This window comes from Larus michahellis, chromosome 10 (genome assembly GCF_964199755.1).
Source record: "Larus michahellis chromosome 10, bLarMic1.1, whole genome shotgun sequence".
In the NCBI taxonomy this organism is placed as follows: Eukaryota; Metazoa; Chordata; class Aves; order Charadriiformes; family Laridae; genus Larus; species Larus michahellis.
In genome coordinates this window covers 17,903,782-17,925,346 of record NC_133905.1, presented here as the reverse complement: position 1 = coordinate 17,925,346, position 21,565 = coordinate 17,903,782, and the positions used below count along the sequence as shown (strand labels likewise).

General features: G+C 41.0%; 2 protein-coding genes and 4 non-coding genes across 22 annotated transcripts in view; 1 reads left to right on the top strand and 5 right to left on the bottom strand.

Moving 5' to 3' along the window:
* Positions 1-728: 728 nt before the first annotated feature.
* Positions 729-10,243, bottom strand: GNL3 (G protein nucleolar 3). Its single transcript, XM_074602580.1, has 15 exons — positions 10,104-10,243; positions 9,769-9,827; positions 9,414-9,551; positions 8,645-8,758; positions 8,384-8,467; positions 7,751-7,886; positions 6,743-6,846; positions 5,653-5,788; positions 5,033-5,120; positions 4,461-4,644; positions 3,670-3,812; positions 2,826-2,962; positions 2,076-2,284; positions 1,763-1,844; positions 729-1,677 (listed from the first exon to the last, which is right to left on the bottom strand). Exons 1-15 carry the CDS (start codon positions 10,114-10,116, stop codon positions 1,589-1,591), a joined length of 1,716 nt encoding a protein of 571 aa, XP_074458681.1. The 5' UTR covers positions 10,117-10,243; the 3' UTR covers positions 729-1,588.
* Positions 4,086-4,161, bottom strand: LOC141749621 (small nucleolar RNA SNORD19). The gene has a single exon (XR_012589425.1). It is a non-coding gene; the product is annotated as a small nucleolar RNA SNORD19 (small nucleolar RNA).
* LOC141749622 (small nucleolar RNA SNORD69) lies at positions 4,721-4,800 on the bottom strand. The gene has a single exon (XR_012589426.1). It is a non-coding gene; the product is annotated as a small nucleolar RNA SNORD69 (small nucleolar RNA).
* LOC141749620 (small nucleolar RNA SNORD19) lies at positions 5,227-5,300 on the bottom strand. The gene has a single exon (XR_012589424.1). It is a non-coding gene; the product is annotated as a small nucleolar RNA SNORD19 (small nucleolar RNA).
* LOC141749619 (small nucleolar RNA SNORD19) lies at positions 7,617-7,691 on the bottom strand. The gene has a single exon (XR_012589423.1). It is a non-coding gene; the product is annotated as a small nucleolar RNA SNORD19 (small nucleolar RNA).
* Positions 10,244-10,257: 14 nt separating the features above from the next.
* Positions 10,258-21,565, top strand: part of PBRM1 (polybromo 1) — a 62,694-nt gene continuing 51,386 nt past the window's right edge. For 3 of the 17 annotated variants that reach the window (XM_074602566.1, XM_074602569.1, XM_074602576.1), the window contains exons 1-9: positions 10,264-10,393; positions 13,028-13,157; positions 14,197-14,352; positions 15,100-15,197; positions 15,771-15,918; positions 18,357-18,500; positions 19,205-19,321; positions 19,896-19,964; positions 20,746-20,844. In XM_074602566.1, the coding sequence (XP_074458667.1) occupies positions 13,110-13,157; positions 14,197-14,352; positions 15,100-15,197; positions 15,771-15,918; positions 18,357-18,500; positions 19,205-19,321; positions 19,896-19,964; positions 20,746-20,844 (879 nt within the window). In that variant the 5' untranslated portion in view covers positions 10,264-10,393; positions 13,028-13,109. Of the gene's footprint in view, positions 10,394-10,881; positions 10,898-13,027; positions 13,158-14,196; positions 14,353-15,099; positions 15,198-15,770; positions 15,919-18,356; positions 18,501-19,204; positions 19,322-19,895; positions 19,965-20,745; positions 20,845-21,565 lie in introns of those variants that run through there. The other 14 variants (XM_074602577.1, XM_074602567.1, XM_074602574.1 and 11 more) reach the window with 9 other exon arrangements.

The following is a 21,565-nucleotide window of genomic DNA, read 5'->3' as shown; positions in this document are numbered from 1 at the left end:
TGTCTGCCCATCGCCTTTCTACAGGTAAGTGGGTTCTTTTAATAGTTGTTAGTGTTGAGCAGTGGTTATTATTAGCTGATGTATCGCAGGAGCTATTGTGCCAACTATTCCATTTAATGCAGGTTTGAACTCAAGTTGTCGTTTTTATTCAATAGTACTGCATGTGAACAGTCCTCAGTGTAGGATGTTTAGATAAACGGCTTTGTGTCAATGCAGTGATGAGCTCAGCGTTGCATGGCCTGTGATACAGGGTAGCACAGAGCTAAAGGGCTCAGTCACGTGTATGAACATGGTTTTAGTACCGCTTTACAATTTAAAAGGGTTTCCAACTGCTTGGCTCCTTGCAGTCACTGCCTATAGTTCTGTTTTTGTCACAGATGCTGATCTGTGGCTTGTTACCTATTGTTTCCTTTCCTGAGTTTTGATAACAAGAACTATTCTTGTCCTTGAAGCAGTTAGGAGTAATGAAATAAGCTCAGTTACCAAACTTTGAAATACTGGACTAGATCAGCCCACACCAACTTAACTCTGATGACCAGGCTGTGTTTTAGCTGGCTTAAATGACCTGCGTGTGTCTGTGTCTGCACTTGATTAGTTTTTTAAACAGCTTAGGACTATGCCTCAAAATACGTTTAGGGAAAATACAACTATCCATTAAAAAGAAAAGAATACAGAAATCAGACGTTTAAAGTTAATAGGAAGAAAACAGGCACATAGGAGGAAGATGGTCCTTGTCAGGCTTTTATTCTAAATGCTTATTTCATTGAGCAGCTGCAGGGCTTCTTGGTAATTCTCTTGCTACTGAGCACAGTAATAGGGCAATGTTTTGCTTTACAGTTACCAGTTGTTACCATGTATAATAGGTGTTATTAGGAAATAAGCCTTTTGTTCAAGAGCACCGTAAGAACAAGAAGCTTGTTCCCCAGTGAAGACAGATTACTGTCTCAGTTACCTTTCTCAGTACTTAGATAAAATACCTTATGTCTAGCTAAAATAAATAATATTTTTCATCCAGCCTTTACATATGAAAATTCTCCAAGTTTTGCAAAAGTATATTGGAAACTTACTGACTTAAGTCATGCTTTAGAGGTACCATCTCTGTAATGCTCTAGGAAAAGCAATTAAATTTTATGGAGGCATAAATGATGCTTAATTAATAATGATGCTTAATTTAATTTCATAAATGAAAACTTAACTTGAAATATTAATTACTTGAACATGACTAGAATTAAACATTTACCATTATTTTTCAAAGAAAAAGACAAGGGGTTTATCCTTTTGCAACATCTTTTTATAAGGCAAAGTGAACAGACTCAATTAAGAACTTCTTAAATTTTTTTTTTTTAATACAGGAATTAAAGTTAGGACTTAAAGCTGAATACAGTCAGTTTCCTAGACTTGTATAAAATCTGGAACAATCAAGAGAGATGCAGTATTATATACACTATTTGACACAGTAATAATTGTGAATCTTTGCAGCAGCTCTGGTATGCAGCATTCCTCCAACTTTTACCAGAAAACAAGTCTTCATGACTGTTCTGAAAGCCAATAATAAGAGTCTCCAAATGCAGTCTTCACACATAATTCATTACACATAGTCTGTATTAAAATCGTAGGCATCGTCTTCATCTGCTGTCTTATCCAAGCTGAGTGATAGTGAATTGGAATGTTCACTTTCTGAGAAAAGAAAATCCTGTGTTAATGAAACCAAGTGCTAGAGTACTAGAGACCTATCCTTCAAGCCAGGGTTTTCAATACAGACCTGCTATCTGCTTTTCCGAATTTGTAGGACTTGTTTGTCGTTTTCCAAGCTTTGCTTTCCTGGTGACCTGAACTTTACTTTCCTACAAATCAGAGAGGTCAGACATAAGTGTTTATTTGGACATCACTAATGAAGTCTCTAATGCAACTGAAACCTAACAGAGACTTGATGATAGTGTGGATGTCCCCTTGTATTATATATCTCCAGGAGCTTTTAGGTTACTCCTGGTGGCTCCAGAGCACCTACACATTCTGTTTACAGCAGGATATTGACTGGGTATAGGTAGAAGCAGCCTAATGAAGCACTGGTTTACCTCTCTGATATCCTTTTTTTCTTCCACATCATCTTGATCATCATCACTTTCTGTGAAATCCTCTTCTTCGTCTTCCTCCCCCTCCATACTTGTTTCCAAGCTTTCCCACTCTGATACTTCCTCTATTACTTTGTTTTCCTGTATTGTCCCATTTGTCATACCAGCTGACTGGAAAGTGATGCTGCTTGCTGGACTGGGGCATTTTAAAGCTCGAAAAAACATAGGAAAGTGTCTGTTAAAGTCACTGTTAGGCAGCACCAGATGCAATGCCATTTTAGGTCAGGGCTAGAAAAAAGAGTGTCCTGCCCCTCTCTTCCACAAAAACTCCCACGTAAGCAGACAGAACAAAGGACAATTCTCTGAGAACAGCTTTCTCTGAGGCATCTAGAGAAGACTGCTAGGAGCTGAGAGACTTGGATTTGAATATAGATTGTACTGAGTAAAATGCATTTTGTTGGCCTAATTAGCCAGTGTTTATGTGCTCTTCAACATTCTTTTCCCCTGTTTCCTATTTAGAAGGGTTAGGTCAGATAAGCAGAAACAAAGAACTAGCAGGGGTAATTTGTGTTAAGACAAAACACAGATGCACTGTTCTTTGTATCAGAATCCCTTTCTTTCTTAAAATTTCATATTCACTGCATATTGGCAAAGCTATCCTATAAATATTAGCAGGACTTCCGTTCAAAATCTCCCACTAGAACTACTACTACCACTCTTAATGGTAGCAGTGTGTTACAGTAACAGTCCTACCTTGAACAGCGTTCTTGTTTTCTTCTTCTAGGTTTTTTAAATTAAAGCACTCCTGCATTTTAGCTGTTATGTCTTCTGTAAGATATGGTGGCCGTCTATGAGATTCTGGAGGTTGTGAGTGGTAGCTTATTTTAGCTCTAGGAAAATAAAGTATCAGCATTAAAAAACAACCAGATAACATAGTTAAATCACTGTAACACAAACCTCTCAAACTCCTCAACCTAATTACTCATTTATTATAATCTGTTTAATAGCTGTTTGACTCAGAAGTTGTCAATAACAGTATTAAGTGTACAGACCGCTCCTGAGAGGAAAAAGAAATGGCATACTTCGTCACCACAAATCATCCGCCTGTAAAATCACAAGCTGTAAAAGCAGCTGAACCACTTGAGCAAGGGAAGTAGTCACTCAGTTACTGAGTTACATTTATTCCCACCCTCAGAATATAGGAATCGCTATGAATTTCCACAGAAAGCTTGCCATAGCCTTTCCTGTCTGTAGAAGAGGACTAAATGGACTCAGTATTTGAAAGGAAGGCAAATTCCCTTAACAGAGGGGAAACAGAGTTATACCAGAAGTCAGTAAACTGTCTATAGAGTAATGTGCAACATGCTTTGAATCAATCTATTGTATCCTTCACTACTTCAGAAAATTATCCATGGATGGTGTTCTCTAAATCTGTTAGCCAGTCCAGCTCTTTACCAAAGTAAAATGGGATAAAGAAGGAAAAAAAAAAGGCAGCCTGTCCTTTCTAAGTACTTCTCAGGACTCAGAGCTTCTGCTGTGCTGGATTAACAATATGAAAAAGGTGACCAGCATAAAGCAAAATTCATAGCATACGTACCCTGTCCAGTCACAAAGTAGCACTTTAGCTATATTCTCTATGTCAGGAACACCTCCCTTTTTCAGCATACCCCTTTTCTGAGCAAGTAAAGTCAAAAACTCCTCAGTGTTCCTGAAATCTGGGATACTATAGTGCATCATTACCTAGTGCAAAAGAAAATGGTGCATTCAGAACTTTTTCTCTTAGTTTTAGGAATAAAAAAGCAAATCAGGTTACAATGAGGATGAACAAGTATGCGAAGAGCCGTTTTCCTCTTGCATGTGGGAGTAAACATTACAAAGCAAACTGCCTACTTCATCAACAAATTCATTTGCCATTCACCCACACTAGTGGGTGTATAGAGACAGCACAGTGGTTTGTGAAAAAACAGTTATCACAGAACTGAATGGGAATTGGGCTTAGGTTAATTTACTTGAAACTAGAGTGAAATCAGAGTTGGATCTGAGGTCTTCACTGTAATAATAGGAAGCAGTCAGAATATCTTCATTTTTCACTCTGTGATACTATGATGAGATCTTAAAAGCAGTGTTTTTTAAAAATCGGGAAAGTTATTGGGAAAACAGACTCTGGCTGACAGGATTGTGGCGTGCTGGTTCTGTTTGCCATTTGTAAGGATGAAAGACCACACTTAGTGTTGGATACACTAGCCAAAGTTTGCCACTCTGTATAGTTAGGAGAAAGCAGTACAAAAGCTACCAATTAGTTGAAGTGAAACAAACTTTCGTTATTGGCCTAAGAAACCTGTAAGACAAGTCAAATGCAGTGAGAGATGTAGAAAAGGTGGAGCTCACCTGCTGTTTACTACAATGATTTAGAATGGCATCTACTCCTTCAAGCACACCTGCTGAGGCTGTTTCTTCCGTATTTAGGATAGTTCTCAAGGCCAGAGCCAGGGTGTTGTTGGAAGGATCTGCAATTATACTTGGACTGTCTAAGATCTTTGTCTGTTTATCGATGTGTACAATTTGCATGGACCTATTCAGAGAGAAATGCACTGTGAGTGGATAGAGGTAATCAACTAGCAAAGGACTGGTAACAGTGAGGGATGCAAACCACAAAGCTCAGTGTTGGACTGAATGCACTTCATACAGAGAGTCAGTTTCAGTGTTTTCTCATCATATGCTTTGCGTAGGACAGAAATCCAAATGTACATAAAGAGCAAGCTTATACACTATTCTCTCGTGACAGCTGTCATCACACAGATCAGAATCTTTCATCCTGGCAACTTGAAACCTGCATTTAAAACTGCACACAGGGTCATACTTTGCCCTTAATGGATGGAAACTGTACACAAACAAACTCAAGGTAATCAGAACACAAAAACAAACAGGGAAATTAACAGCTTTTATCAGACTCAGCTTACTTGGTAACACCTCTTGTTAGGCCAACATTGCAAGCACGAGCTCCTTTAAGACTGTTGATTATGCTGCTCTTTCCCACATTAGGGAAACCTAAAGGAAACCACATAAATCCTTGTAAATTAAATAAGAAAACTCAGCCTATGTAACACTGATCAAAACTGCTTCTTCCAGGTGTCTTTGGTAAAGTAAAGTATATCTTCAGTGTGAGATCAGAGTTGGATCTGAAGTCTTCACTACAGAAGTAAGACAAAGTCTGTATCCTCATTTCTCACACTGATAATAGCAGGGGCATGAAAGACATCACTGGATGTAACACTGCAAATCTTATCAGGTAGGAAGGCAGTGCAAGCTGCATGGTATGTGAACTGCTTCTCTTGTTTCCCTAAGCTGCTGAATCCACTAAGGCCTCACACAGTGTGCCTTCCAGAGATCACATACACTACATGCATCTAAGTGCAACATAGACCGTTGCCAACTGAAGTACTACAACAGTGAGTCTTAGCTGAAAGTAAGAGCAGTGACTAGAAAGCCCAAAAGCTTTAGTTGTTTTACCCAATTTGTAATACAGAATACAAAAGCTTAATGGGAGGAGAAGGTAACTCCTGTCTCTCTAAACACTTACCTACTACCCCAACCTGAATGGCTTTGTTTTGAGTCCTGACATGGTCTTGAAGAAGTTTCAAAAGGCATTTGCTTCCAAAGCATTCAGTGGTTCTTGATAAATCAACACGTGCACGTCTTTTTGTGAACTGTTCCTGCTACAGGATTCAAAGGCAAAAAACCTGAACAACACACCACACTCAGGAGCTATTTAGGAAGACAAATACGTATGCTTAGATTTCTTTATCTACTGTAACGTTTCCGACTCCTATCCTCTATTAGATGTTACTGTGTTCTTCTGAACAGAAGAAATTATTTTAATAAGGAATTGGCTAATCAGTTAAGTGACGCTAAAAAAAGGCAGCCATCAACTACTAAGAGAAAAAGGAACATGAACTGACTAATAGGGCTTGTGATTTCAGTTCAGGCTGTGCTGCAGGTTTGTTGTGCAACGATAAAATAACAGTGTATGTTCAGATGGTAGAATCTTTAAATCTGCAGATTCACTCAAGGGACTTCAATTATTTTTTTTTTTTAAGGACTTCAAAACCTGCTCTCTGCGTTGCAGTTTCTGTACCATTCTGCAGGTGGGTCTATTTCACTATGCTGTTATCAGGGTTAAGACATGTGAAGCATTATGTATTAATATACGTATGACTCGAACTAGCATCTTCAAGAGTTGAGACTAGGACACAAGGAGCTAACCCCTTTATACTCTTCATTAAAAAAGGTAGAACCTGACATTATTTCATGAATGCAGTAGTATAGTGTGCACCACTTTACCTACAAAACAATTCAGAAGTAACTGGTGCAACCATCCTACATAGAAAATGAAAAATTCCTCATCTTACTCCCCTCACTGTCCTTCTTACAGTAAAAAAGGCTTGCTTTTACTCTAGTCCAGCATCCTGGGCACGAACTACTACGTATTTCAACAGCACGAATTGCCCCACAGTACCACTTAGTCAAAGTGCAAAGGCATATCCATCAGTCGCAACAGTATTCTCAAACTAAGGGAAAAGGAATCTTAAAGAACAAGAGTTCCTGTTTCTCAACACATACGATTGCAAACACATACAACTTAGTCATAAGACAGCCTGCAGTGCTCTTACCATAGTCCTGTCCTTCATCAGTGTTGCCGATTTAAAAGCAATCGTTGGAAACTCCTTCTTCAAATAATTCAACCATTTCTCCAAGTTTTCCTTTGGCACTAAATCTGGGAAAAAAGGGCACAGTCCTTTCACTCCTCTGAATCTTAGATATCACTGCGTGGAGGAAGTCTAATGTGGAATCAGGAATCAGGCTCTATTTTAGCTGTTTAGTATGTTTCTTTCTAACAAATAATGTTTGTCTGAAAACTAGTAGAGTAGTGGGTATGTTCCCCACAGGCATCCAGTGTTGCAAGTTCTAGTCTTTATTTTTTGCCTCAAGCAGAACATACCACATTTACACTTCCGGCCCCTGTATCAGGTTTTTAATGCTGGAGTCTTGTTAGGAGACTTTGTATGGTACAGAGTGTGATGTTCTGTGAAGCATCATCCCTGCAAAAGCTACTCTAATACAAAGTTCACTTTGCTCTTGCTGTTGCCCTTGGTATTTCCTTTTCTTTTTTTTTTGTGCTGCTGCTAACCTAGTAATTTCCAGCCTTTTTAGCAGTTTTCACGTGCGTTTATGTGCGTTCTTTCATACGGGAATGGAAGAGAGAAAATACTTCCCCAAACCAAACTTCAAATACAATATTGCATTAATTTGCTGATCTTTAACTCACCATTGCCTCAGTGGGGGCCAGCATTGTGACCTCTGCCTGCTCACTTATGTTCACAAAAATGTTAAGAATTGTAAGATCTTTAACTTCTGTCAAATTTGGCTGAAACTAGCCAATGCCCTCAGAAGTTATTGCAAAAGAAAGGGGCTAACGTGCATTTACGTCTGTGGTATTCTCTCAGCAAACTAGACTAAAACGTGGAGGAAGTGTGACCTCTTCAGTAGCGCAGTGAGCTCAGAGTTGGATCTTATGTCTTCAATAGAATCTCAGATGGAAGAAAGGAATCTTCATAGCTCACAGAACCACAGTGCACACAGTGACCAAGTAACACTTGAAGAAAACCTGTGCTTCTTACCAATTTTGTTCAGAACCAACAGTAGCTTTTTGTCTCCTCCAGAGCAAGTTACAGCTTGCTCCAGTTGAGGACACCGGCAGCCCATTGGATCTCTTGCATCCAAAACCTCTAGAACCACATCTGAGGCCTCAATCACCTGGGTAGAAAAAAAGAGAGAAGACTCTCAAAATGACAGACCATTTGACAGATGACAACTCTGGAACAGATGTGGCTTACAAGAGTTCCTGTTGAATTTCACAGAACGACTGGGGAGTTTTCATACAACTGTTCCTGTTTGAGCTCCTTTATTCTGAACTACAAACCAGAAAGCTGAAGCAATTTTCATTTTTTTCCTCCAAAAGCAAGAAATCCTTAGGCACTAGTACCTCATTACTACAAGAGCTCTTTGATCAGTCAGTACGTACTGACATTGGCTTTAATGCCTCAAAGTGCTGGATGTCTCGGCAGCTCACACCAGACAAGACTGAAACCCTCACAGTTTCTGTTGTAAAATCCCTTATATCAGTGTTGAAGTTTATCACAAGCAACCTTTATACTCTCTAGCAGCTGCACAGCAGTGCAAAAAAGGAAAATAACAAGTGGTCTCATTGCTGACTCTCATCAAATTATATAAAAATAGCTGAAGTGTCTCACCTTCTTGAGCTCCCTGCAAAATGATTTCTTTGAATTTTTATCCAGCAGTTTGTTAGTCTTTGCTTTAGATTTGCCAGAGGATTCCTGAATGCAAATAAAAGTGAAAGGGAGTGATTTAACTGAGAATTAGTGTATTATACTTGCATGCATATACAGCACGAAAATATAACACATAACATACTGCTTAAGAAGATGTAGTTTCAGGGTGACTTTTATTGATTCTATAAGCTTCAAAGAATCAAAATCATACCAGACACCTACCTTTCCTTCTGCTTTTTCTTTGATTTTGGCTGCATTCTTTTTTGCTTCAAGCTTCCTCTTCTTTTCATGTTCTTTCTGTCTATTGAGCTTCTGCTTTTGTTTTAGTTCTTCAAGCTGATGGCAAACAAAAACCCAAGCCAGATAAAACACACTGGAAAGTGGTAAGGAAGACTGTTTTTTCTCCCCATTTATTTATTTCTGATCAAAGCTTAGTTAGAAGTTATGGCTGCCCAAGTGACACTGGGAACTTTTTTTGCATCCTCCTCTGAAAAGAATACTGTCGCCTTCAACTGCCTCCAACCCAGAGGCAACACATCCATTAGCTGGACCCCAAAATAACAGCTGTGCAGCAACCACATCACAATTGGTAAGGGTGCTGCTCTCATGTTACATTCCACCATGCTGCAGACAGCAGATCCGTATTTTTTGTACAATCACGTAATGCCAAGATGCTTTTAGTGTTCTGATGAGACATCTATGTATCTTAGCATCACAGGCAATTCTGATTACATTAGAAATGATGCTTCCAGCATGTTTATACACACAGTGATGAAACGAAGGTTAAAAATACGAGAGAGAATTGTTACACACTGTATAATACTGGAAATAAATATATTATTTCTCCACAGTATGTATCTACTCAGACCATTTACAGTCTCCCATGATTGCACCTCTGGGCACGCACACCTGCACACGCATACACACAAAGCTGCCCTGGAAACAGGAATAGTCTCAGTTCTTGTCCTCTTTAACACAAACTGTATTTTACCCTCTGCTTTCTTTGCTCCGCTTCCCGTAGAAGCTCTTCCTTAAATGGTGCGGCACTGGGAACACCGGGATCTTTCTTGGGCTTTTTGCGTCCACGTTTTTTGGCTTCTTTCCTTACTTTTCGGTGGTGTTCTCTGATCTGAAGACAGGAACAAGAATATTTTCTCAGTCTAAGGCAAAAAAAAAAGCGGGGGGGGAGATATATAACCCTCCTATTTACAGATATAGAGTAAAAAATGGTACGTTTCAGACTTTAGATTGAATTGTTTCGATTGCATAATGTCTCATCGTAAAGCTACACTTTGATTAGGAAGAGACACCCCCCTGCCCGGGGCCGGCCGCCCGCCGGGACTCACCTTCTTCTGGATCTTGTAGCGCTTGTGGCAGGTCAGCCTCTTGCTGGCCTTCTTCAGCTCTGCAAGACACCGGGCCCGTCAGCTCCCCGCCGTCCTCCCGCCTCCCGGGGAAGCGGCCGCGCTCCCATCGCCGCCAGCCGCCACCGTTCCCTTGAGCCCCGGTGGCCGAATCCCCCGCCCCGGGCCGCCGCCGTTCGCTCGGCCACAGGCGGCTGCTCCCCGCCCCCCCCCCCCCAACGCGCCGCTATTCCCCCGGTGCCATCCCGCTGCCCTCCCTCACCGGCGATACCGCCCTCAGCCCGCCCCTGCTCCCGCCGCCCCGGCCCGACGCTCACTGGGCCGCTTCATGGCGCCGCCGGGCCGCGCTCAGCCGCCGCTCCACGTGGAAGGCCGCGCTCCTTCCTCCTCCCGCCGGCGGGCGCTGCCGTAAAGCGAAGCGGTCCTTCCTCGCCGGAGGTGTCGCGCGGGCTCGGCGCGTTTGGCGGCCGGGCGGGCTTTGCGGCAGCGGCGGGCTCGGCGGTACGGGGCGGCGGCGGCACCGGCGGCTGCAGCAGCAGCGGTGGCGGGCCGGGCGGCGGAGGGCGAGTGCGGCCGCGGCTGTCGGAGGCGGAGCGGAGCCGGCTGGGTGAGTGGAGCGGCGCCCGGGGTCGCGCAGGCGGGGCGGCGGGCCGAAGCGAGGAGGCCGCTGCCTCCCTTTGTGTGGCCGCCGCGGGGAGGCAGCGCCGCCCGGCCGCGCAGCAGCTCCGCCACCGGTGGGCCCCGCGCCGGGCCCGGGGGCGCCGAGTCCCTCCGCCTCCTCCTGTCACCTCCCGCGTCCCCGCCTCCCGCCGCGGACCTGGCCCTGGGCGCGGTCGTCCCCCCCCCGCGGTGTCGCTGTCCCTCACCGGCGTCCCGGCGTCTCCCTCAGCCCGCCCCGCGCCACCGTCCCGGTCCCGTCCCCGGGTCGGGCTCGCAGCGGTGACAGCGGCCGCGCGGCGGGCGGGTGGCCGAGGACCGGCGGCGGCGCGGCCGCTCCCGGGGCCTCCGGAGCGGGCCCGGGCGATGGGAGCGGGTCCTGCCCGGTGCGGTCGGGGAAGGGACACAGTCCTGTCGGGCCGGGAGGGAGCAGGCCGGTCCGGTGCCCGAAAAGGTGTTTTTCTTTGTCTCCTCCTTCGCCGGCCAACGTTAACACTTCGTAAACCGGGCAGGGGCCCGCCGGGGGGGCCGTTCGGGGAAACTGTGCTTTTTGCCTCTTTGTTTCTTGTCCCGGTGCTGATAAAACGATGGATCTGCTGTGCCTCTCACTCCTTCGCCAACTTCGTCCTTTTATAGTGTCTGGTTGCTGCTGTCCCCCTTTTCCTGTGGTGTAGCTGGTTTCAATGCGATCGACAATCGGGAGAAATTTGGGCTGTGTTTCCCTCCCTTGTTCCATTTGCTAAATTTACCATGGTTTATTGAGTATTTCTGTTGAAATGTGGGAGATCCTGATAATGATAAAATACTTTCTGTGGTATCTGCTGGCTTTTAGCTTTTTTCTACTTGCAGGCAGAGAATGAAATGTGTGCTAGAACCTCCTTGGCTTGGCTTAAGTGTGTTGTCTCAAATGCACGTGAAAACTGCTTATTTAATGAGGTTAGACGAGGTAATGCTTGTGATCAGTAGTAGTACAGGAGTTCAGGAGAGACAATCTTTTGCCCGTTGTGTATATATTAGTATACACGTATATTACTAATGGCCAAAGCATTTCTTATAGAGATGTCTATGGTTATGTGACATTTTTATGGGCGATGTGAGCGATTATTAAGTAGATGCCCAAGCTCCTGTTGCACGGGAGGTGACTTGTTTGTAGCGGTAGAGATTCTCGGTGCGCCTGTTGAGCAGCTACATTGCAGAAGAAAGTCTAGGAGATGCGTTCTTAAGCAAAACAATACATTTCCGTGCACAGTAGGATTATCTGTGTTCAGGAGCATGGAGATCTAGAGAAAAGTTTGCATTTTGGAGCCTGACATTTGGTAGGAGTTTTACATAAGCTGTTCTCTCACTGAGTATTCATGATGTTGTTCAGACTGTGATACGTGTTTTGCACCTTCCTTGGTTATTAGAGGAGAAGAATGTTTGGAGGCTGTGTGCAGAATGGCCAGGTGTCTCGCTTGTACAAGCATACACCAGCGTCTGGCCAAGTGCCACAGCACATGTGCCTCAGGTAACGGACCCAGAGAAGCGTGTATGCAGTTTGCAGGCAGGTGCTGCTTGGGGGTGCCCCAAATCTTTATTTCAGGATAGCGTTGGACTGAGTGTGCCTTTGGGTTCCTGGGTGAACCAGAATTATTGATTCCATTGATCCCTCCTGCCTTTCTTTCACAAGCAAGGACTTGTGTTTTCTAGCAGCCTCCCCATCAGCACGCGCCTGCTGTTAGCCATTGGACACTGTAGCTCTCAGATAAAAGTTGGAGGCAGTGCCAAAAGCAACAGGCTGGTTGTCCATTCCTGAGATGAATTGCCTGCTAATAGAGCACAAAGATTCTCTGTATGCATGTGTTATGATAATGTCCAGAATACTGAAGAGGAAAACAATCTCTCTGGGGTTTTACTGAAGACGGTAGCTGTATGAACTAAACAGAAGCAATCATTTTGCCATAAAATGGTTCTGTACATTTCGCATGGAATTTCTGAAAAAAAATTAGTCTCGGAGACTGCTTAGAAGTCAAACCAGGTACATCTTTAGTGAACCTGTATGGTTGGATCCTTGATGTTACTTACATATCAGAGGATACTGAAGGCTAATGGAAGTGCATCATCACTAGAGAGTCTACTGAATGTTTCTTGACCTTATAAATTATTTTCTTATTTTTTTAAGCAATGTACTACTTAGCATTCTGTAAGTTTTACTGCTTTCTGGTTTTTACTCGCTGGTCAGATATCACTTAACGTTTATTCCCTGCTCAGCTTGATGAATCATTCTCTTGCAAGTGACTGTGAAATCTGTAGTATGTATTCAGGAACATTAGAGAAATGTGTTTTTACTGTAAAAATTATAGAAATGTCTAGCGTTCTGTGTACAAAATTACTCTGTAGAGTTTTCGCTGGGCTAAAAAAAGTTACCTTCTGTTCCTTGCTTTTTTCTCTCACAGTAATTATTCGATTTATTCTTTGACTTTATTCTTCGACTTTATTCTTCAATAATCTGTCTATATTATATTTATTAATAATATTTAATAATCTGTCTGTATCTACTCTCAATTTTCTTCTCTCTCTCTCTTTCCTTTTTCTTGTCTTCCAGTTTTGACTGTACTAACACCATTGCTGATTTGCCACTCTTAGTGTTACCTTCTCCCAGTATCTGTACTTGCCCATCAGACACTATGAGGAGACTGGCTTTTCGAGGTGCTGGTTGTACTCTGGTAAATCTGGTAAATTATTGATTGCATGTACACCATTCTCTCCATTTCTCTGCATTAGGCTTTAGCTTTTCTTTATCCTAACTGTTAATTATTCCTGCCTTATTCATCTCAGTTGTGTGCTTGAAATTAATTCTGTCTCTAACATAAATGCTCTAATGTGGTTATGTTGTGCTGCCATAGCTTGTAAATTAACTGAGTGCTTCCTAGAAGAAATTCCTTGATTTGGTTGGAAAATGAGCATAGGCTGGGATAGATGGACCTGTTCTGTCTTCAGCCTTTGAGACAGCTACAAATAAAGATATTTTTATGATGCTGTCGCTGGAAGTTGGGAAAGAGCCAACAACTTGTTCTGTAAATCACCATAGTTGTTGGATGGTGGTTATTAATTTGTCACTGTTTGTGTTGATAAATGGAAAACTATGGCCAAAAAAGGAGCTGGCTTTTTCTACTTCTTGATGGTCGAGCCATTCATCCCACACATAAAGTGGGAGTGGTGGGTCACACCATGCTCCAGACCTTTTTTTGGCTTGAGTCTAAGACAAGGTATTCAGTAGCCATTTGAATTTTAGTTTGTAATATATTTTGTTTGTGGAGTTTTTTGTTTGGGGTTTTTGTTTGTTTGTTTCTTTTTTTAATTTGACATGGAATGACCTGCTTTTGCACTAGAGCTGAGCACTTGTCTCTGTACAGCTCTTTCCTTTAAAACAGCGGTTCTCGCTTAGTTGTCATGCATAGGATGAGGTATCAAAATGTAGATGGTTTAAGAACATATCCTAGTGAGCGCTGCTAAATTCATCTTCATCACTATGAGCCCTGGGCGTTCTGACATTGCTGTCATTAGTGGCTATAAAACTGCAGGACCATTTTGATTTCCCTTTACTCCTCCCAATTTTCAAAAATCTGGTGTTTAGATATATGGCTTAACCGAACTGTAGCATATAACAAACATAAGTGACTCATCCTAAAGCATTGCTAGCTTCTTATTTAGCTCTCACCAGAGGGTTTGGATGCAATGCCATGAGTTTAAGAACATTTCTCTTCATTATAGAAGAAGTTGGATTCCATGGGTTCCAAGAGGCGAAGAGCTACCTCACCTTCCAGCAGCGTCAGTGGAGGAGACTTTGATGATGGCCACCACTCCACGAATATACCAGGCCCAAGCAGAAAGAGGAGGAGACTTTCCAATCTCCCAACTGTAGATCCTGTTAGTACCTTCTTATTATGCACAACTCTTTTGCTTTGGGATACTGTGTCCCTGTTTGGGAAATGCTGGATTATAAAATGGATTATCGTATGTAACACATATACACTGGCCCTGAATCTGTTGGCGCCTTGGCTAAGCTTTGTTTAGAATCTCATTCAGCTTTGGCTTGTTCTTGCCCCCCCCCCCCCAGTTTCATCTTTTTCTTTTCCCTTTTCCTTTTGCTGCTTTTCTTTTTTTGCTGATGATTTTAGCAGATGGAAGGATGTTGGAGAAGGAGCTGATACCATAACGCGCAGAAGTTGAGAACTGTGTCTGAATAGTGAATGCAGAGTGAGATAAGCGGGGAACGGCACAGGCAGTGATTGCTGAAGTGTACAGTGTCTCTGTTATACCTTTGAGTTAACAGTCTAATTTTAATTAATTGCAGGGCAGAAGAACCTTGTCGTTGTTTTAGATGTCTATAACTAGGAGAGAATTGTACTGAATTAATTTACATTTTGGGTTTTTTACTTAGAATTAGCATTGAAAGAAAGCTTCCTATGTTCAAAAAAATAAATTAAAATTCTGCAGTACCTGGCATACTTGTCAAGTGTCGTTCTAATGTATGAGATCCACCGATTTCTTCACACTTCTGCTTTAGAGCACGCTGTGGATTAGCAGCTTGTCTTTCCCATTGTAAGCAGTCTTTGATTTGTTACCTCCTTAAGTTTTTCTTCTTTTTCATGACTTTATTTTCTTGCATTTTAGATTGCTGTATGTCATGAACTTTACAACACCATCAGAGATTACAAAGACGAACAGGGCAGGCTCCTTTGTGAACTTTTCATTAGGGCACCGAAGCGAAGGTAAGATCGTGGTTCTGGTTAAGCCTTGAACCTGAGATTTAATCAGGGAGTAAGTAGATATTGAGGAATACTACAGCATTAATAGCTGTGAAAAATTTAAGCTAAATTTGTCATAGTTTCACACCAGTGTTCGATCTGAGTATTTGATGTAATTATTCAATGGGACATGCTAAAATTGGTGCCCTTTTTCGGTCAAAAAAGGATACACTGAATTACTTTAAAACGTTTTTTGTGACACCAGCCTAAAACATCTGTGTCTTTGACTATAAAATATTTCACATGAGTGGTGCATTGTAATACTAAGGGCATATCTTGGGAAGATTAATAGAAGCAACCCTTGAAAATGCAGTAGATAGTAAGACATCGAATTTTATCTTAAACTCAGAAAATTGAGGGTGATAGCAGAATATGTAATAAAGTAAGCCTACAAATAGACCACTGCCCAGATCTTTCAGCTGTAACAAAAATATATTGGAACTTTCTTTTATTTAGTCATGGACACATACAAACTTTAGTGCTGTGGTTTTGGTTTTACTTCTTGGAATATAATGCTTGTTTTTGTCATTGCAACAGAAATCAGCCAGATTATTATGAAGTGGTTTCCCAGCCAATTGATTTAATGAAAATCCAACAAAAGCTGAAGATGGAGGAATATGATGATGTGAATGTGCTGACTGCTGATTTTCAGCTTCTCTTTAACAACGCGAAGGCTTACTATAAGGTGAGGAAACTATTTATAAAGGCTCAAACTCATTGTAAAAGTGGTAGAGTAATGTTCACATTCTTCCTTGGTTTGGCCAAAAAACTTCTTGGTTTAGCCTTTATTATTGGTAAGAAAACAGCACACACTGCAGTTATTTACATATCTTTTCATAAGTTTGATTGTATCTTTGTGAGATGTCCTACTATAGCAATTTTTCTATTGAAAAATATAAAATAAGTGGTAAGCATCTTCATGTAGTTTTCCAAAAGAGCAAAAGCAGAGATGTAAACTGAGAAAAATATTCTGCTATCAAAGCCTTCCCAACACACTCTGTGTCACCTTTTGAAGTAGAAGATGATAATTTTTTTTTTCCCAAAGTAAGAATTTATAAATAACACCAAGCATACAGTAGGAGCGTTGAATCTTTCTAGTCCATTGGCTGCTTAATAATATGGAAAAAAGGCGTGCTGATTGTCGCGGTCAATGATGATAGGTTGTGAGTATATGTGACAATACATTTCCTCAAGGGTGAAACCGCCATGTCCATTCCCCTAAACTGTGTATGTGTTTTATTTTAGATGGTAATGGTTTTTATTGCAGTTGCTGTAAGGAAGTGGGGAAAAATTGGATTAATCTCATGTAATGGAAGGCTATGTTAAACACACAAAACAGTGAAACTGTATGTAGTGACTGAGATAATACAGCAAATCATCAACCTTTCATATGTCTTTGGCTTTGGAGATGATCCAAATGACTGCTTTCTGAATAACCCAACCAGTGTAACCAGGTGACATTCAGAAAAGCAATGTTTATTTTGTTCACGTTTGTGCGTGTGTGTGTGTAGCTTTTTGAAGAACAATCAGATTATGGATTAATGCGTTTACACATTCTGGTTACAGTAGAAAAAGAACAAAGACTTTCAAATTCATTGTGTACTCCTGAAGATTTGCAAGGCACTCGTCCTTTAATGTTGGCTTTTTCTTGGTTTCTACATGAGGGAGAAGGACTTAGAATCACGGGATAGTTTAGGTTGCAAGGGACCTTAAAGATCATCTGGTTCCAGCCCCCTGCCATAGGCAGGGGCAACCTCCCCTAGACCAGGTTGCTCAAAGCCCCATCCAGCCTGGGGGTTGGACTTGATGGCAGGAAAGAATGATTAGAGCTTTACAAAATGTGTGCTGCCTTTGCCTACGGAGTAGTGGACTCAGAATTATGCCTGTATCATAAAAATCTTGCATGTAGAATAGAAATGGGTAGCCATCATTCTAGCATGAAGGAATGTTGACGTTTCCAGAGAAATACGGAGTTGTGAGCTGGAGGTATGGCACACAAACATAACCTCTTCTTTTTTCATCTTTTACCTTACCCACACAGTTCCAATGGCGCTTATAAAACAGGGGCGACTGATTCATCATCAAGGTCTTTATTGCAGCAGATGTTTTATGTGCAATGCTAGATTAGAATGGAAACCTTTGGCATTTTAGTATGTCGGTTCAAGTCTTACACTTTCAAGCATCTTGCATTAATATAGAAGGGGGCAGACCAGTGGAGCGGAATACCCTTTAAATCTGTTCCTCATAATTAACACCTGGTCTATCTAATGTCTCGGGAATACTTAAGTCTAGTAAAATAAGCTTCAGAATGGTTCTCACGTTGGTTTCTTATTTGTATTACAAGCTGTCAGAGGTTGAGAGGGTGAAGTAAGAAGAGCATAATCTGCTTTGTACCAAGGTGATACATCTGCAGGAATACCTGAAACAGAGGTTAAGTGACAGAGGAAAGGGAAAGAAAAATATGTAAGAGAGGAAAAGCAGTCTTTTTTCTGGGTAATTAAGTAACAATGTTAATAGGCACGTGCTTGTCTGCCACTACCAACTCTGCATTTACAAAACTTAATTTGCTGAGTAATGCTTCTAGCTCTTCCAAAAAATATAGCTAGGTGCGTACCCAGTAGGATGTTGTCAAGTTATCTGGAATTTCACAGTTAATGCTGAGCATAAATCATTGCAGTGCTTTCAAAGATATTGGCACATTTATTTGCATTCTTCTTCCATAAAAATTAATTTTCAAGTGCTACACAATGGTAGCAGTGTTGGCTTAAATCACATTTCTGGCATACTGATATTTAGTCTGTTTTAAATACCAGTAGTTTTATGCTTCAACAGAACCTAATGATTTCTCCAGATTCATCTTATAGGCTGGTCCAAGCCTCTACTCAAGTAATTTTTTTGCTAAGTTTTCAGAAAGACTTAGATGCTTTGGAGTGATAGAGGTTATATTTTCTGGTGCTTACTGTGATTCTTAACATCTCTGTTGAAGAACATCTAAAGCAGGAATTTCCGAGGTTTTCTATTATTTGTTTAATGCCTTTAAAACCTTTCAACTAATAATGTATACATTTCCGTCAGATAGGAATGATCTGAATTTTAAGTAGAATGTTTGGTTTGTTTTTGCAGCCGGATTCTCCTGAATATAAAGCTGCCTGCAAATTATGGGAGTTGTATTTGCGCACAAAAAATGAATTTGTTCAAAAAGGTGATGCTGAGGAAGAAGACGAAGATGAGGACGGGCACGACAATCAAGGCGCAAATTCTGAATTAGTAAGTGTGGGCACGGCAGCTGCGGTTGGGTAGGCCATGGCTGTGTACGTCAGCTGACTCCGAGAGCAAGGTTGGCCTCCCTATGGGGAAAAAGCATAAAGTCTTTTCGTAGTTAAATTATGCCCAAAAAGGTATTTCTTAGACAAGTTTATTCGTTAATAATTTCACAGCATTTCATGTGTGTTTCACTTTCAACAGGGGAAAAAAAGCGATGAGGTTTTCTATAGGGATAAAACGTGGTTCTGGTTTAGTTGAACCTAATATGATGTGTGCTTGATATCGTGCCAGCATTGAGGTTTGACGCAAGCAAGCTTCATGTCTAATGGCATCATTTTCCAGCGTGTGTCCCAGTCGGTTAATGCAGCTGTTTCTGAAGTGTTTTATAAGCCAGATACGATGATAGGAAGTTTGGGCCTGTCTGTTTTTTGTCATGTTGGGATGCATGTTTTCCTGAATGTTGACAACCAAGTCTGTTCTAACAACATGTAATGTATGTCTGACAGTCTGCAGTGTAAATGTGAAATTCAGGTTTTCTCATGTGCTTTACTTAAATGCATCAACAATGTTGTTTTCAAAAGTTGCATCCGTGTTTTATAGCTGATTTTTTCTCTCTTTAAAAAGTAAATTCATACATTCCGGTGCAACTTGGAGTGCTCCACTATGTCTGCTATTAAAACTTCCTGTGATTTCATTTCTTATGTTAGTCATCTCCAGGTTACCTGAAGGAAATTCTTGAACAGCTTCTCGAAGCTGTAGCTGTTGCCACAAACCCATCAGGACGCCTCATAAGTGAACTGTTTCAGAAACTTCCTTCTAAAGTGGTAGGTACTTTAATAATATTGATTGTTTGCTAAGTTGGAAACCTGGACGTTTCTGTAACTGATGTTATACACTATGATGGGCACACTCAGGATGCAGTTCTTTGTTAGTGTCTCATGAGTGGCAAACTCCAGCTGATTTTCGAGCTTCCCTCCCTTCTTTGCTCCTTCCAACTCGTTCCCAGCCCTTCATTGCAGATTGGGGCTTGCCCTGTTCTGCCAGTTTAGGTAACTGGGGTTTTTTGGTGCAGTTTTTAACCTTTTTAAATATGTTGGATTTCACCGTTCTGTTTCAGGGTGTGGCATAACAAATTTAACCAGCAAAATAAATACTCGAAGACCATCACCATGTATTTGGCTTTCAGACAGATCTGTTCCTTTATGTCAGTTCATTAATGAATTATATTTCCTTGTATCTGCCTTATAATCTGTCTTGCCCAAATTGAAGCCTAGTGCTACATTCGTGAAGCTTACACTGTTCTTATCTGCAGTTCACCTAATAACTCATTCTATGAGCTATTAGAAAAATAGCTTTGTGACTGTTTATAGTAATATATAAATTATTTTTGTTTTCTAGCAATATCCAGATTATTATGCAATAATAAAGGAGCCCATAGATCTTAAAACTATTGCCCAAAGGATACAGGTACAGTATGAGCATATTAATAAATGAGTATAGACTCGTTTAACAGTGAGCATTCTAAAATTGTGAGAAGCCAAAGTTTATGGTGGTAGGAAAGGCAATGTGGTTTTGCCCTGCTATTTAAAAATCTGAACGCTACGCTGATTTAGTATTCCGTCCTGGGTAACGGTGCAGAAGTAGCTGTGTTGAAGATCAAGCATCGTAAACTGTAGTGTGCTGGCATTGAGCCTGAATATTTTGGGTTCCTTGATGTTTGATGTTTTAAAGTAGTTCCTTGGCAAGTACTGCTAATGTAAAACATTGAAGTATTGAAGCTTGGTCGTGCATTATCATCACCTACTTTTGTTCTAGTGCTATAAATAGATGTTTTGTACTGATGCATTTTTCATCTTACTTCTCCAGTAATTTGAAATACTGTTCTGTAATTCTAGCATTTTGTGTAATAGTGAAGGATAGCACGTAGACTAATTGAACTGGAGAATAAAAGTAAAATAACATTTTGTCAGAACCCTTCAAAATTAAGATAATCTAATGTATCAAGTATTTTTCAATCTTGTGCTTAGCATTTGTAAGGTCTATAAGGACTTAGCACTTGTGTTTGTTACGTTATTTTTTGATGACTTTTTCCAGATACTTATCTGTCGTTTTTATAAATATATTCCTCTTTTTCTATAAATGTTCTCTTTATACTGCACAAATTCCCTTTGCTTTTCACTATTGACTTAGTTCTCATGCTATATGAAGGTTCCCATTTCAACCAGTTCTGGATTTTTTTTTTTTATAGAATGGAACTTATAAAAGCATTCATGCAATGGCCAAGGATATAGACCTTCTGGCAAAGAATGCCAAAACCTACAATGAGCCTGGATCACAAGTATTTAAGGTTAGTTTCAGTTGTTCATAGTTTGATTTGAGTTCAGATTTTCTTTACTGCTTTCTGTCCTGATTGATCCGTATTGAATCTTTAGCATAATGCCCTAAAGACTCTGTTTGCATTTTTTAAAAAATAGCCATTAGTGGCTTTTCCTTTTTTTTGTATTGCTTTTAGTATAATTGGGGTGTATGTATTTTTTTTTTTTCTTGAGGTATGTGATTTTTTTCAATTAAATTTTATCTCGGGCTATGAGTTATGTGACTTCATCGGAGGAATGGAGGATTTTGCACTTGTGATTGAAGTTGGAATGGCTGAAACTACAGGTCCAAGTGACAGCAGTAGTACTCTACTGTTACCTCTTTCCACGTTGCAGGAACAGTGTATGGTTTTCATCATAAGCTTCAAAACTGGAGTCATGCCTTCTTTGAATAGTTTTGGAAGATCCTCTTCCTTTTAGCCATGTTTTTGTGATCAAATTGCACTTCCTATCATTTTCATCCTTAGTTCACCAGCATTTTGTGTCAAATTATCACATTGCTGTTTCTCTGGAAGTAAGAGAATTTCAGTGGGAAATTACTCCTTTGTGTGCTCGGATTTCAAGGGCTTTGTAGGCAGAGACCTTGTATATGTTTAACACCATTATGTGAGTGGTTCTTGGACTTTTCCAATTGCGCTTCCGTTTGGATGGGAGTTTCAGTTCCTAGCGACATTACTCACACTTGAAACCTCA

Excerpts from the sequence above, each read along its gene's own strand:
- GNL3 (XM_074602580.1), bottom strand. Across the intron at positions 8,759-9,413 it reads CGGAGCAAAGAAAGCAGAGG|CTTGAAGAACTAAAACAAAA; the intron begins GTAAAATACAGT and ends GTTTGCCATCAG. Across the intron at positions 6,847-7,750 it reads GTTGGTTCTGAACAAAATTG|ATTTAGTGCCAAAGGAAAAC; the intron begins GTAAGAAGCACA and ends CTTTTTTCCCAG.